General features: G+C 39.3%; 3 protein-coding genes across 5 annotated transcripts in view; all 3 read left to right on the forward strand.

Annotated features, from left to right (window-relative positions):
* akt2l (v-akt murine thymoma viral oncogene homolog 2, like) overlaps nt 1-822 on the forward strand; it is a 16,109-nt gene extending 15,287 nt beyond the window's left edge. Inside the window, exon 14 of the mRNA XM_016464522.1 lies at nt 193-822. Coding sequence (XP_016320008.1) covers nt 193-272 — 80 coding nt within the window. The 3' untranslated portion in view covers nt 273-822. The remainder of the gene's footprint in view (nt 1-192) is intronic.
* A 3,426-nt stretch (nt 823-4,248) lies between these two features.
* Nucleotides 4,249-6,667, forward strand: LOC107671632 (NHL repeat-containing protein 3-like). The gene is made up of 3 exons (XM_016464540.1): nt 4,249-4,337; nt 5,246-5,358; nt 6,331-6,667. The coding sequence occupies exons 1-3, from the start codon at nt 4,263-4,265 to the stop codon at nt 6,569-6,571; spliced, it is 429 nt and encodes a 142-aa protein (XP_016320026.1). The 5' UTR covers nt 4,249-4,262; the 3' UTR covers nt 6,572-6,667.
* A 2,341-nt stretch (nt 6,668-9,008) lies between these two features.
* Nucleotides 9,009-16,175, forward strand: part of LOC107671635 (BRCA2-interacting transcriptional repressor EMSY-like) — a 42,890-nt gene continuing 35,723 nt past the window's right edge. For all 3 annotated transcript variants that reach the window (XM_016464543.1, XM_016464544.1, XM_016464545.1), the window contains exons 1-8: nt 9,009-9,088; nt 9,675-9,738; nt 10,068-10,169; nt 10,263-10,362; nt 12,145-12,219; nt 12,302-12,477; nt 15,040-15,198; nt 15,547-15,806. In XM_016464543.1, coding sequence (XP_016320029.1) covers nt 9,738; nt 10,068-10,169; nt 10,263-10,362; nt 12,145-12,219; nt 12,302-12,477; nt 15,040-15,198; nt 15,547-15,806 — 873 coding nt within the window. In that variant the 5' untranslated portion in view covers nt 9,009-9,088; nt 9,675-9,737. The remainder of the gene's footprint in view (nt 9,089-9,674; nt 9,739-10,067; nt 10,170-10,262; nt 10,363-12,144; nt 12,220-12,301; nt 12,478-15,039; nt 15,199-15,546; nt 15,807-16,175) is intronic.

The raw sequence follows: 16,175 nt of genomic DNA on the forward strand, positions 1-16,175 counted from the left end.
CACACACAACACACACACTCTCTCACACACACACACACACTCTCTCACACACACACACAACACACACTCTCTCACACACAACACTCACACACACACACAACACTCTCACACACACACACACACACACACACACTCTCTCACACACACACACACAGTACTCTGGTGGTGATTAATGCTGAGCTTGTGTTTCAGAGAGCCGTCAGGATGTGGAGGACGCTGGGCCGGTCGCTCACTTCCCTCAGTTCTCTTACTCCGCCAGCATACGAGAGTGACCGACTCGTCTCTGCTGACGACCCATAATGCATCATGATGGACTCTGAGCGACTGCCAGCGCAGACGAAGCTGAAGTCATGTGGTGTGTGTACAGATGGATCTCTCTCTCTCTCAATGAATGTATTGATTACCGGTGCTCAGAATGTAAAGCCAAACACGCTGCTGTCATTACGATCTCATAATCATACGTCTGGATGTTGAACAGCATGTGATTTTAAGGCTGTTTCACTCATGAGGTCACAGAGAAACACTAGTGTCATGATTAGAATCTACAAACATTAAAGATGTTCATCCTGTCCTTTAGATTGACCAATGATCACCAGTGTGTCTGCTTTCAACCTGCTCGTGTTTTTAGGCTCAAATCTGCTTCATCTCTTCACTCTAAAACCTCGTAGATGATCTGTTTGGCTTACATGTTTCTACAAACCCTGCCAACATACAAAACACATGCAGAAGAATAATTAGCAGATCTGCACATATTCAGCCTGTGCATCATTCACTATATCCTAGTGCTGTCACACAATTAATCACATCCAAAATAAAAGTTTTTGTTTACATAATGTTTGTGTACTGTGTACATTTTTTTATGCATGTATAAATACACACACGTGTATATAGATCAGCTTTACTTGATATATATATATACATATGACATATATGTGTGTGTGTATATTATCATATTTGAGGGTTTACAGGGTTAATTCAGTAATCTACATGCTAAATCTAACGTATATATCACATTACAATTGACCTTGCAGATGAAAGAGTCGAATATTATTAAATTTGTGAACAATTAATTTCATTTAATAATCGTGTCTCATTAAATTACATCAGGTCGTTTTACATGAAATAACAACAACAAAAAATGATTCGTTTGTATTTTTAGACCGCACGTGACGTGCTGCGCAGCTGTCAAGTGTGAACCAGTGAGGTTCGAGGAGTCGTCATGTGATCAAAACAGGAAGTGCAGTGCTGATTGATTATTATCATCGATCTCTATGAGAAGGCGCAGCTGCTGCTGTTTGATCGCTGTCGGCATGGCAATACTCCTCTTCATCATCTTCATCTGCGGCTCCATCAGCTCTCACGTGAGTCTGATCGATGTGGAGATTGATTGATTGATAAATGTTCTGTGTTTAACACGACACGACACACCTGAGAGTAAACATCACATGATGTGTGCAACTTCAGAAATCATCGCGGAGTATGTTTAAATACTGTGGTGCTACCAAGTGATTGTTATTTTAAAGAATACCATAGTGCTAGCATGGCACAGGTCCAAAAACCATGGTATTACAGTGGTACTATGGTAAATCCAGGCTAGTACCGTGGTCAATTTTGGTACTTTTTGTTAGTAGACCAAAAAAGCTGTTGAATACCATAAGAATTTAATAGTACATGTGTAAAATGCATGATATTACCGCAGTGTCCACGGTAATATCGCGGTATTTCTCGCAGTAAATGAAGGTTTGATGTGTCTGGAGATGATCTATCATGTTGTGTGTCCTCAGGTGAGTGTGGCGTCCAGGTCTCAGAGTGAGTTCAGGGTTTCTGGCCGAGCGCTGTATAAGCTGGACATCTCCTGGCCCAAGAACCCCGAGTACTTCACCGGACAGGTGTTCGGCGTGGCTGTCAATCATCTGGCCGGCCTGGTGTATGTGGCTCAGGTGAGTGAGGACTGTTTCTCACAGTTCTGAGGGGGAAAGGCGTAAAAACAATTAGGAAAAAACTCAGTTTTGCGACAAACACAATCTGAGAAGAAAAAGGCAGAATTGCGACAAACTCAAAATTTGAGAAAAGTGTTAGGATCGTGAGATAAAGGCTACAGTTTCAAGAATGAAGTCACAATTGCAAGATGTGAACTCAAAAGCTGCAAAATAAAACTCGCAATTAATTTTTTTCTGTGGTGGAAACAAGAAAAAGCAGAATTGTGAGATATAAACCCACTGTAGGAGCCATACTTTTATGTTGCAATTCAAGTTAATTTTGGTTTAATAAACTTCAGTTATTGTTTGGAACTTCAACAAGCCTTTCTGGATCTATTCATGGTGCTTTGCACGCGTCGGAATATTGCATCAACACCTCCCACAGTAGCCAAGAAACAAGGGACAAAATTGGAAAGTTGAAGCTTGTTTTTACCACTACACCCACAATTTCAAGAAAAAACAGAATTGCGAGATACACTCCAACTTTGAGAAAAGGGTCACAATTGATATAAACTTGCAATTTCAAGAAAGGCAGAATTGCAAGATAAAATTCACAATTTGAGAAAAAAAATCAGAATTGCAAGTTATAGTCACAGTTACTTTTTAAAAAGATATTTCTGTCAGAAATGGGCTTCTATTAGTGAGTCTGAGACCATCAGTGATCACGCTTCATCCTGACGAGGTGTGTGTGGGTGTGTGTGTGTGTGTGTGTGCGTGTGTGTGTGTGTGGCTGCCCACTGCTCCGGGTGTGTGTTCACGGTCTGTGTGTGTGTGTGTTCACTGCTGTGTGTGTGTGCACTTTGGATGGGATAAATGCAGAGCACTAATTCCTAGTATGGGTCACCATACTTGGCCACATGTCACGTCACTTTTTTTATACGGTCTGTACAGTATAAAAACCATTACGCCTATGGGATGTCCCCACTTTTCACAAAAACAAGCCTGTGTGTGTGTTTGTGTGTGTTTGTGTGTGTGTGTTTGAGTGTGTGTGTGTGTGTGTGTGTGTGTGTGTGTGAGTAACGCGTGTGTGTGTTTCAGGGCCGTACGGACACACAGTGAAGCAGTATTCTCCATCAGGGAAGCTGCTGCAGGTTCTGGGATCTCCTGGGAAAGCTGGATCTTCTCTCAGTCCGCTCCAGTTCGACCAGCCGGCTGAAATATTCGTCCACAGTTCTGGAGAAATCTACATAGTGGACGGAGACGGCGGCATGAACAACCGCCTGATCAAACTCTCCAGAGGTGTGCTTTTATGATGATTTTAGCATCACTGGCTCTCATTAGCTCACATTTCTACACACATTTACTTCTCATGAAACATTTCTGCTTAATTGACAGTATGTGTGTATCAGCATTATTTCAGTATCATCAAGGTATTATTATAGTTTTTAATTCATATTTTATTTTTACAATTTCTGTTTTACTATAATTTTAGTAAATGTTTTAATGTTGTTGTGAGTTTTGGTTACTTTTAATAATTTTTATTCATTTTTTTACTTTTTAGTTATTTTAGTGCATCAACTTAAACTAAATGAGAAAGTGAAATGTTGCCCTGGCAACTAGCTGAAATAATATAATATAAAGTACCAATCATACACAATGGTAATTCAAAGTGCTTTACATAAAAGGAATTAAAATCATCAAAATAATAATTTTATTATAACACAAATATATTTTTTATATATATATATATAATATTTAATGAATTATGTGTAATTTGCACAAAACACGTCCACAATGAAAAAAAACAATATTATTAGTTGCTCTTACATTTCTTAAATATAGAATACATTTTAATACAAAATCAGGGTTTGTATGTGGAAACGTTCATGCACAGATGAGTGAATGTGACGCATTGGTTTGTGTCAGATCTGCAGGTGCTGTGGATGCACGGAGAGAAAGGACAGGGACTCGCTCAGTTCTACATCCTCACAGTGTGGCGGTCGACAGCTACCAGAGGGTTTGTGTCAGTCCTCATCCTCACTTCTGTTTCTGAATGACGATCTCATCCTCAGATCATCCGAGATTATGATGAGTTTGTTTCTTCATCAGGTTTGTAGAAATGTAGCATTGCATCAGTGTCTCAGCAATGGATGCTCTGCAGTGAATGGGTGCCGTCAGAATGAGAGTCCAAACAGCTGATAAAAACATCACAATAATCCACAGCACTCCAGTCCATCAGTTAACATCTGGAGAAGACAAAAGCTGAAACTAATCCAGCATTAAGACGTTTTTAACTCAAATACTGTGACGCATTGGTTTGTGTCAGATCTGCAGGTGCTGTGGATGCACGGAGAGAAAGGACAGGGACTCGCTCAGTTCTACATCCCTCACAGTGTGGCGGTCGACAGCTACCAGAGGGTTTGTGTCAATGTTCTTCCTCACTTCTGTTTCTGAATGACATCAACACGAAAACATGCTCACCCTCAGATCATCTGAGATTAGGATGAGTGTGTTTCTTCATCAGGTTTGTAGAAATGTAGCATTGCATCAGTGTCTCAGCAATGGATGCTCTGCAGTGAATGGGTGCCGTCAGAATGAGAGTCCAAACAGCTGATAAAAACATCACAATAATCCACAAGTAATCCACAGCACTCCAGTCCATCAGTTAACATCTGGAGAAGACAAAAGCTGAAACTAATCCAGCATTAAGACGTTTTTAACTCAAATACATAGAGTCCATAATCCATAATAATGCTTCCTCCAGTGAAAAAGTGCATCTCCTGTTGTCTCTCACATCAAAATCCAGCCACATATGTGTTTAGAGCTGTTTAAACGCTGCTTGATCTGTGCAGATTTCTCTCCTGATTCACAGCAGAACACTTTTTCACTGGAGGAAGCCTTATTATGGATCATGGACTCAATGTATTTTAGTTAAAAACGTCTTAATGCTGGATTAGTTTCAGCTTTTGTCTTCTCCAGATGTTAACTGATGGACTGGAGTGCTGTGGATTACTTGTGGATTATTGTGATGTTTTTATCAGCTGTTTGGTCTCTCATTCTGACGGCACCCATTCACTGCAGAGCATCCATTGCTGAGACACTGATGCAGTGCTGCATTTCTACAAACCTGATGAATGACGTAACAAACTCATCCTAATCTCGGATGACCTGAGGATGAGCACGTTTTCAGCAGATTTTAATTTTGGGTGAACTGTTCCTTTAAGATCCTGTTTGACAGCATTACAGCAGTCAGGTGGGTTGTGAATGTAGTTGACTGACGCAGTGTTAACCGTTCTGTGTTCGTCCTCTCGTGCTCGTGTGTTCAGGTGTGGGTTGCAGACAGAGGGAACAAGCGTATCCAGGTGTTTAACTCTGTGACGGGAGACTGGCTGGGCTCGTGGGGCAGCTGTTTTAAAGAGGACGCGCCGTACTCCGTCAGGTGTGTTAAGGTTGTTTTTCCGATTTGATCAATTCATTCGAATTTAATGTTTTGCCACGATTTGATATGATGAATAGAAATATTACCAAACATTAGAATTAGACACTTTGACAATATGACAATGACAATGATAACAGTAAAGAGAAAAGAATGATCAACTGTTCCTGTGTGACGCGCTCAGTGAAGGACCATAAGTAGAATATAGTGCGAGGTGCAGTTCACACAGAATGAGCTTTTGTGTTGATAAAGATGCGACGCGGCAGCGGAAAAGGAAAAAATGCAAGAAGATGGGAGTGAACTTCTTTTAACTTGAGCGGCGTGTTTTTAGAAAGCCGTTTCATGCAAGAGACGCGAGCGCAACAGTCAAACACGTCCATGTTTACACAGAAAAACAATGGAAAAGCAGCGCAATCGAATAAAAAACCTGTAAAGAACTACTGCTGTATGTCTGATATTTCATGTTTGCATCACGGTGACTGATGACTGAAAGCTGCTGTTCATTGTTTTTACAGAACATTTATAGTTAATAATAGTCTGCTGGTGTTATAAGTTTTTCATTTTGAATTTGAATTACCTTGACTTTTGAGAATTTGTTTTAAAGCATTTTCCTCGTATTATTTCTGAACGTATAATATGTATAAGACAAGTTTGTACAAGATGTAGTTGTAGCTCATGCATCTTTTCTGCAAAGATATTTAAAAAGTGATTAGTTTAACATTTACATCATGTTGACAACTTCATGTGTGCTGCACTCGGAATAGAATTTTCTTTAACTAGAGGGTTTATAAAGAAAAAGTTACTTGAATCATGTTGTAGTTACATTTTCAAGCTGACTAGTTTGAGAATCGGTCAAATGTTTTTAATGTTTTTGCGTTATCGCCCAGCCGTACCCTGCCCTCTACCTCTCTCTCTCCAGGCCGCACCGCAGGTGTTTGAGCTGTAATAATAATAATGTGTGTTTGTGACCCGCAGACTCACACCAGACCAGAAGTACATGGTGGTGGCTCAGTTAAACACCAATCAGGTGACGCTGCTGGAGGCTCCGCCCGTCGGCATCATCGGTCAGTGTCAGGTGACCAGCAGCATCCAGCTGGCCGAGGACGTCAAGCCGCACCTGGTGGATCTGGATCAGAAGAGTGCGGCGCTGTATGTGGCGGAAATCGGGGCCAATCAGGCGCAGAAGTTCATTCCTGTGATAGCCGCCGGTGTTTAGATGTTCACAGAGAGAACAGCACTGATTATAACGCTTGAAAAGATCTGAGCTTGAAAATATGAGCAGCACTGATAATAAATATGTGACCCTGGACCACAAAACCAGTCATTTTTGAATAAATGTTTTCCATTGATGTATGGTTTGTTAGGATAGGACAATATTTGAAAATCTGGATTCTGAGGGTGCAAAAAAAATCTAAATATTGAGAAAATCATCTTTAAAGTTGTCCTTTTAAATAGACTTCAGCAATTAATATTTTGTCACATGTTATTTTATTTAGTTCAGAATCGTGATCTCTTTTTGAGACAAAAAAAAAAATCATCATTCTCAATATGTGACCCTAGAGCATAAAATGAGTAATAAGGGTCAATTTTTTTAAATTGAGATTTATGCATCATCTGAGAGCTGAATAAATAATCTTTCCATTGATGTATGGTTTGTTAGGATAGGACAATATTTGGCCGAGATACAACTATTTGAAAATCTGGAATCTGAGGGTGCAAAAAAATCTAAATATTGAGAAAATCATCTTTAAAGTTGTTCAAATGAAGTTCTTAGCAATGCATATTACTAATCAAACATTAAGTTTTGATATATTTACGGTAGGAAATTTACAAAATATCTTCATGGAACATGATCTTTACTTAATATCCTAATGATTTTTGGCATAAAAGAAAAATGTATAATTTTGACCCATACAATGTATTGTTAGCTATTGCTACAAATATACCCCAGCGACTTAACACTGCTTTTGTGCTGCAGGGTCACATTTATAGTTTACAATCACACTACAATTAAGGTTTAATTTAAATCAGAAATATCATGTTGATTTCAGATGATTATCATAGATAGAGGAATAAAGGGATCAGAGATTGGTGTGGTTTAAGTTCACTGCTGTTTATTATTGTGGGTATGGTATATATGTGTTTAATCTTGTGTTTTGCTTTTTGTTGAGAAAATAATGTTCATGTGAATTTATACAAGTTAAAGGTCCCATGGCATGAAAATTTCGCTTCATGAGGTTTTTTATCATTAATATGAGTTCCCCTAGCCTGCCTATGGTCCCCCAGTGGCTAGAAATGGCGATAGGTGTAAACCGAGCCCTGGGTATCCTGCTTCGCCTTTGAGAAAATGAAAGCTCAGATGGCCCAATCTGGAATCTTCCCTTTATGTCGTCATACGGGGAAAGGTTACCTCCCCTTTCTCTGCTTTGCCCGCCCAGAGAATTTGGCCCGCCCATGAGAAAATGAGCTACTACCGTGCGAGGCGAGCGCAATATTTTTTTTTCCTCGAGAGACATCATGGCTTGCAAACGAGCGAAGCATGGCAGTTGCCCCGCCTCTCTCCTCCTCATTAGCATTTAAAGCTACAGACACAGAAATGGCACGTCCTAAGGAAAGCTCATTGTGGGACTGGCTCGTAGTGGCTGAAATTCTGCACCAAGGCTGAATTTCGGGAAAGAGACTTCAGATACAGTACTAGGGACCACTTAGGCCTATATAAAAGCATCTAAAAAGCAGCATGTCATGAGACCTTTAAGCTTTGTATATCAATGCATTATTCCTGTTTTTGTCATCTTGACTTGTAAACATACGAGCTGAATGTCACATTGGACAGTTTTTGACTGAAGTGATGCATGTTGAGTTTCTGAGCTGATGTCCTGCAGTGTGTTAAACTCCGTTCACTGAGATGGGCTTTCATTTGTGTTGATAAGGAGTCATATTTGAAACTGTCTTGATGTGTGTTTAATGTAATAAAGCATTTGTTTATAGGTTTTGTGGTCGCGTGTATTAAGTTTTAATCAGAGTTTCTGCAGGATTTATGAAGGCACATTTAAGACTCTCTTAAGTCACATTTTGGTGACTTTCACTAACAATGCTCGAGTTTGAAAATACATCTTACAACAGATCTCCATTACATTTTAATTTATTTTACAATATAAAAGGATTAAATATCTCTAATTCAAACATGGAAATAACACCTTCTGATGATAATTATAATAAGTTTTGCAGTTCATGCGACATTTAATGTTAAGACTTTCTACTCTGATTTAAGGTTTTAATGTTTAATGTGTTTTATTAGCACAACAAAAATTGCATTCATATTGCCAAAGGCCTCCATACACAATGAGGGAAATACCACACAAAAAATAAAGGTAAGAAAACTATATCACACATATTTACCACTAAATTTGATGAAGTGCATAATAAACAAAACAATAACAAAAGAATGTCAACAATGACGACGGGCTTCTTCCGAGAGCTGCCCCACTCAGTGCCTGATCAGATTCAGACGCGTTCAAATCGGTTCAAATGTTTATTTTCGGCTGACTAACATTACTTTAATTCGCGTTAAACGTATTAGCAACTACCAACCCGTATAATCCCGTTGGAGTTGTTTAGTTGTGGCGTTTTCTTGTGTTGTTTCGGGCTTTTCCCGCGGGCAGCTGTGAGCGCGGCCCGAGTGTTCTGGCGTCGGATAAACATGGCGGAGCTGAAGGACTGTGCAGAACTGAAGGTAAGTGTAGAATTAAACGCACAGCTGACTTTAGAAATGGCACAGCGATGTCTGTACAGGTGATCAGCTGTGATTTCACACACACACACACACACACACACACACACACACACACACACACACGGCTCGGCGGGGAATACAGCGGCTCGGGTGTGTGATGCGTGAAACTCCAGACAGGCTAAAGGCTAAAGCTAACCTTCTGCACACAACACACTGACAATAACAACTCACGACAGAAAAGCAGCACTTCACAAGCGTTAGTGGTTATTAAACACCCGTGTTTACCGTGAGATCATATTTAGCACTCGTTCATATACACACAGATCTCAGCTGATCACATCAGTAATTAGCTCTTTAAGCTGGTAGATGCCAATCAAAACACCTGGAACGAGCTCATGTTTTATGCAGGGATGGGCGGGGCGAGCGGCCGAACGAGCTTTGATGTGGGCTAATGTAATATACTCGCGTGACGTCAAATATTGTGCATCTTTTTGCAAAGTAGTTTTCAAATGTGTGTTCATGTTCTGTACCATTAAAAATCCTTCATGTTTATCTTTAATGTCTGCGATGATGCTTTTCTCTGAAGGATTTCTTGAAGATCATTGGCTCTTAGAGATCCAGAGAGAGTTAGCGGCGTCTGTCAGAGGTGAGTGTGCTTAAAACAATAGTTCAGAAAAATTTTTAATCTGTTGAAAACGTGCTCATCCTCAGATCATCCGAGACGTAGATGAGTTTGTTTCTTCGTCAGGTTTGTAGAAATGTAGCATTGCAACAGTGTCTCACTGCAAGTGAATGGGTGCCGTCAGAATGAGAGTCCAAACAGCTGATAAAAACATCACAATAATCCACAGCACTCCAGTCCATCAGTTAACATCTGGAGAAGACAAAAGCTGAAACTAATCCAGCATTAAGACGTTTTTAACTCAAATACATTGAGTCTATAATCCATAATAACTCTTCCTCCAGTGAAAAAGTGTTCTGGTGCAGCAGGAGAAGCCGTTGGCGGGCAGCATGCCGGTGGTTTGGCCCACGCTGCTCGACCTCAGCAGAGATGAGTGCAAGCGAATCCTGCGCAAACTGGGTGAGACTCGCTGAGGCGTGTAAGCAGCTGTGCTGATGTGTGTGCTGATCGCGAGCTCACGCGTGTCGCGTGTTTGTGTGCTTGTGTGTTCAGAGCTGGAAGCGTACGCCGGCGTGATCAGCGCTCTGCGCGCTCAAGGAGATCTCACCAAAGACAAGAAGGAGCTGCTGGGAGAACTCACTCGAGTGCTGAGGTGTCGCACACCTTTCACTTTTCACAATACTCTTATCCTAATCTTAACTACAGTCTCTGATATCTCAGTGTTTTCTAGTCACATCGAGCAGTTTAGTATGGAAGCCTGCTAAAAACAAAGAGTAAAAAAATGTAAAACTTTCTTGCAGTTCTGACTAATTGTTTCTGAACTGTGTGATACAAACTTGCAATTGAGTTGTAAAGTCAGAAAAGATAGATTCTCATAAAGTCAGAACTGTGTGATAGAAACTCGCAGTTCTGAGAAATACATTTAGAATTGCAAGATATAGACTAGCAATTATGAGGGAAAAAAGTTGCAGTTACCTTTTTGTATTTTTGGTTCAATGGCAGAAATGGGATTCTGTAGTTTAAAGCTGAACACTAGCATAGTTTACATTTGCAGACAATATAAACATCAGTCAGATCTGCTATTAATATATCAGAATCAGAATCAGAAAGAGCTTTATTGCCAAGTATGTTTGCACATACAAGGAATTTGTTATAGTGTCACAAGCTTCCAGTACACGGAGACAACAACAACACACAGATAATAAAAATGAGATGTGAATAAAATACACATGCATAAATATAAATAAACCGCAAAAAAAGAATAAAGTGTATGTGCAGGTGTGCTATAGATAGAATAGGAGTAGAATAAAATAAAACAAAAAATAAGTTGTAACGATGTACTAGGATTTAGGGTGATAAATAAGTATAAGGTTACTGCACATACTGTACTTTAATTGCACAATGGGAGAACATTAACTGTTCATGAGGTAGATTGCCTGGGGAAAGAAACTGTTCTTGTGCCTGGCTGTCCTGGTATTCGGTGCTCTGTAACACCGACCAGATGGCAAAAGTTCAAAAAGGAGATGGCTTGGATGTGATGGATCCAGAGTGATTTTCTGAGCCCTTTTCCTCACTCTGGATGTATACAGTTCTTGGAGGGTAGGCAGGGGGGCACCAATAATCCTTTCAGCAATAATATATGGCTTTATGTGAGTGTACACTACCAGTCAAGAGTTTTTGGACAGTAAGATTTATAATGTCTCTTCTGCTCACCAAGCCTGCATTTATTTGATCAGAAATACAGCAAAAACTGTAACATTCTGAAATATTTGTACTATTTAAAACAGCTGTTTTCTATGTGAATATCGAGTAGATTTTTTTCAGGAGTCACAGATGAACAGAAAGTTCAGAAGAACAGCATTTATCTGAAATAGAAATCTTTTGTAACATTATAAATGTCTTTGATCAATTTAAAGCATCCTTGCTAAATAAAAGTATTAATTTCTATAATTTCTTCCATTACCATTTTATTGAATGGTAGAGTGTATAACGTTACAAAAGCTTTTTATTTCAGATAAATGCTGATCTTTGGATCTTTCTTTTCATCAAAGAATCCTGGAAAAAAATTATTCAACTGTTTTAAATATTGATAATAATAATAAATCAGCATATTAGAATGATTTCTGAAGATCATGTGACACTGAAGACTGGAGTAATGATGCTGAAAATACAGCTGCGCATCACAGGAATAAATTACATGTTAAAATATATTCAAATAGAAATCAAAAAACAAATAGTTATTTCACAATATTACTGCTACTGGATCAAATAAATGCAGGCTTGTTGAGCAGAAGAGACTTAAGTCTTACTGTTGAGAAACTCTTGACTGCTAGTGTATGTAAGTTGGATATGCACGTAATAGTTGTTAGTGTGTTGTTTTGCAGTGATATTGAGGATGATGAGTGTGATGAGTGTGTGTGGTGTGTTCTGTCAGTATCTCGACGGAGCGTCATCGAGCGGAGGTGCGCAGAGCCGTGAACGACGAGCGCCTGACCACCATCGCGTATCAGTGAGTGTCAGCCGTTAGTCAGATGTGACCGCTCTAGTGCTTCAGTGACCTGCAGCTGGAATAATGCTCGTGTGTCCTGCAGCATGTCGGGGCCCAACAGCTCGGCGGAGTGGTCCATCGAGGGCCGGCGGTTGGTTCCTCTCATGCCCAGACTGGTTCCTCAGACGGCCTTCACTGTGATGGCCAACGCGATGGCCAACGCCACGGCGCACCAGAACGCCTCGCTGCTGCTGCCCGCCGAAACCGCCAACAAAGAAGGTACAAGTGATGATACTTCACTACAGAAATTATTAGGGCTGGGCAGTGTTGGGGAAAGTTACTTTTAAAAGTTATGCATTACAATGTTGCGTTATTCCCTACAAAGTAACTAATTGCGTTACTTTTTATGGAAAGTGATGCGTTACGTTACTTTTGTGTTACTTTTTAAATCTGGGCGGGGCTTGCTTGCTTGTTTTTAATATAAAAAGTTCTTCTTTTACAAACGTAAAAGCCCTTTCACACCAAAAGTGAATTGAATGCGCCTCAGGCTGAAGGAAATGTAAATTCACGTCTGTACAGTAGAGGGCGCCGCTCAAACTAATCACATGAAGAATATGACGCAGGAGAAGAAAGTTCAACACTATTCAGCAATAACACAAATGTGTCATTTTTGATTATTAGTATGATTGAATTGGATCATCGAAGGTCAGCAGCAAAGACACTGGTTAATAAAATGTAATAAAATTTGTCTTATTTAACTTATTTAATTATTGCAGGTTTGTATAATATTGTTACTTTACTAGACACTTGTAATCTGATTACGTAACTTGTGTTACTTGTAATGCGTTACCCCCAACACTAGGGAAATCACGATTCGAGACATGATTCCGCATCGATTCTGAGATTTTCCGAATGCATGGTGATTCTTTCTCGAGTCGATTCCGAGCTTAGTTTTGAACACTGCATGCTTCAGAAACAAATCCTTACACTTGAACCTAAAATAATCATTCATAAGATTGGAAAAGGTTGAAGCGAATCACAAGGGTGTTCACAGTGGGCTGTGTTTACATTAATCTCATCATAAAAGCATTCTGAGCCGAGGTGAAATTACAGACTCTTCAGCTCTTCGTCATGAGTGTTTGAGTGTGAGGATAAAAACTAGAGTAGAGCGCCACCTGCTGTTAAAATCTACACTCAGAACCCATTCCAGAGAGAATCATGCATTCAGAAGATCTCAGAATCGGTCCACGAATCGATTCTGCATCAATTTATCATCGCAGCCCTAGTAATTATTCATGGGCTTTTATTTTTTTTTCATTTTAGTTTAACTTTTGGTCATTTTTGTTATGTGCTTTGTCAGTTTTATTATTTTTTAAACATTTCTGTTTAGATTTAATTTATATTAATTTCCATTTTAGTATTTCAACTGCAACTTATTTCATTTTATTTTAAGTTTTTCATCTTTTTATGTTTTTCATCTGTTTATTTTATTTGCTTACACTTTATATTAGGCATTCTTAACTACCACTATTTGGTACTGTAGATGTATTGTGTGTATAAATTTTAAAAAGTTTTAGTTGACACTAACAACATATTATATATTATTATTAATAATAATAATAATTTGTATATGTTGTCTATTCTATGTTTTGTGGTTAATATAAGTTAAAAGCTGTATTTTTTTATTTAGTTAATGATAACAAAAACAACATTATTGTGGTTGTTTATTTTATTAGTTTATTATAATTTCTTTATATATTTTTTTGTTTATGTTATGTCTGAGTAATCTATGTTTTGTGGTTGATATAAGTATAAAGAGTAGTAAATTTCTATTTTTAGTGAACAATAACAACATTATTTTTATTATAATTATTTATTTTTATAATTTTTTCACATTTTTTGTATATGTTGTGTCTAGGGATGTCAAAAAAAATAGAATTTCGAATATTCGTTGAATTTAAAATTAAAAAATTCGCATTCGAGTGCAAAAACGTTGCATTTGAATGTTAGGTGTGCGTCAGGAAGCTTTATCAGCGGCGCACGAGATGCGATGACGATGTAAGTGTTGCAGTTTAATGTTTTTCATAGCTTATCCAGTTGAAGCCACTAGATGCGGCGCTGCTGCGTTGTTCATTCAAAATATTGCGGAAAAAGAGAACATCAATGCGGAGATTATGTTGTTTACGTCAAAACTGAAACTGAGCCGTTCACACAGAACGCATATTTATCACATTTTCTAGAGGGACATCTATCAGCGTTGCACTCGTGTCTCGCACAAGAGAGACGCATGTTTAGAAAGTCATGTAAATTTAACGCGTTCAACTTTTAAAAAACATGTCTTGAGACTTCATGGCGGTTTTCCCCATCCCACTGCATCTCATGTTTTTAAATAGAAAAAGCACTCTTTGTGATTGGTTTTTGGTCCTTTGTATTAAACTATACATACACAATGCTGTTTTGTTTAGAGTTGTTTAAGCAACTTAATTAATTATAATTGGTTCATAAACATTATTTTAAACATTATGCACTTTTTTTCCACATAGTCATGTTATTTTATTGCTTTGAATAAATGTGCATTAGTAATATTCTGCTCGATGCGCCCTCTTGTGGCCTCAGGAGAGAAGCCAAAAGCTTTCCCCCCCCCAACTGAAATTATGCCTTTTAAATTCGAATATAATTCGAATATTGATAATATTTAAGTACAAAATTCAAATTGAGTTTCAGCTATTTTGACAGCCCTAGTTGTGTCTGTGTAATCTATGTTTTGTGGTTAATATAATACACACTCTCAGAGACAGGAAGTGTGTTCCTCACTGTGTGTGTGTGTGTTGTGTGTTGCAGTGGTGGTGTGTTATTCGTACACCAGCACCACCTCCACTCCACCCAGCGCATCGGCTCCCAGCAGCTCCAGCACAGCAGCGGCCGTCAAATCCCCTCGACCCGCCAGCCCTGCCTCAAACGTGGTGGTGCTGCCCAGCGGGAGTACTGTCTATGTCAAGAGTACGTCTCTCTCTCATACACACACTCTCACACACACACACACACTCACTCACTCACTCACTATGATTCAATGACAAACACATTTTTAACAGTCACTTGTCGCCACCTAGTGGAGAAACAATGCAGTCGACACAAACGTTATTTGAAGCGCCAGTTACTTTCAGAAGATGACTTGCTCTATTTTGATCGCTTCCATAGACATCAGTGTTTATATCTGAACTATAAACGTTCACCCCAGTATTTCTTTTTACAATGCAGATTGTGTTACAGTATTAAACAGACCAGACGAGAACGGCACATTGTTTAATACTGTGTTAAAGCTGTGTGACGTCTCGTTGTGTCTGTCAGGCGTGAGCTGCTCCGATGAGGACGAGAAACCTCGTAAGAGGCGGAGAACCAACTCGTCTGGCTCCTCCCCCATGCTGCTGAAGGAGGTGCCTAAAGTGGCCACGCCCATTTCCAAAACCATCACGCTTCCAGTGAGCGGCAGCCCCAAGATGAGCAACCTGATGCAGAGCATCGCCAACTCGCTGCCGCCGCACATGTCACCGGTGAAGATCACCTTCACCAAACCCTCCACCCAGACCACCAACAGCACCACACAGAAGGTCAGGCGCACTTCCTTCCTGTCCTGTCACATTCCCACAATCCTGCACTTCCTTCCTGTCATGTTCATTAAGATGCTTATTCCTCCAATAATGCCACGGCTGCTGTGTGTAATAATGATACATGCTGTACAGTGCACAAAAAATCGCTCTAAATAAATGTCCTGCAGTAGCACAGTTTTGCACAGTTTACACACCTGTTGTCCAACAAAGATGTCATTTATTGACATGCTTTTTCTCCAAATGAACTTAATAACATAGTCGAGTATTTGAAATACTTCTTTTTGTGACCAGATGTGGTTTCATATTACAGAATGATAGTATTATATACAGTGATAAAGGCCATGTCGATTAACATTGCATTATAAATAT

The sequence above is a fragment of the Sinocyclocheilus anshuiensis genome, unplaced genomic scaffold, assembly GCF_001515605.1.
Source record: "Sinocyclocheilus anshuiensis isolate Anshui unplaced genomic scaffold, SAMN03320099.WGS_v1.1 scaffold1386, whole genome shotgun sequence".
Classification (NCBI taxonomy): Eukaryota; Metazoa; Chordata; class Actinopteri; order Cypriniformes; family Cyprinidae; genus Sinocyclocheilus; species Sinocyclocheilus anshuiensis.

Coding starts and splice junctions, on each gene's coding strand:
- LOC107671632 (XM_016464540.1), top strand. CDS start 4,263: ATGCACGGAGAGAAAGGACAGGGACTCGCTCAGTTCTACATCCCTCAC. Junction 4,338..5,245: donor CGGTCGACAGCTACCAGAGG/GTTTGTGTCAAT, acceptor TCGTGTGTTCAG/GTGTGGGTTGCAGACAGAGG. Junction 5,359..6,330: donor GACGCGCCGTACTCCGTCAG/GTGTGTTAAGGT, acceptor TGTGACCCGCAG/ACTCACACCAGACCAGAAGT.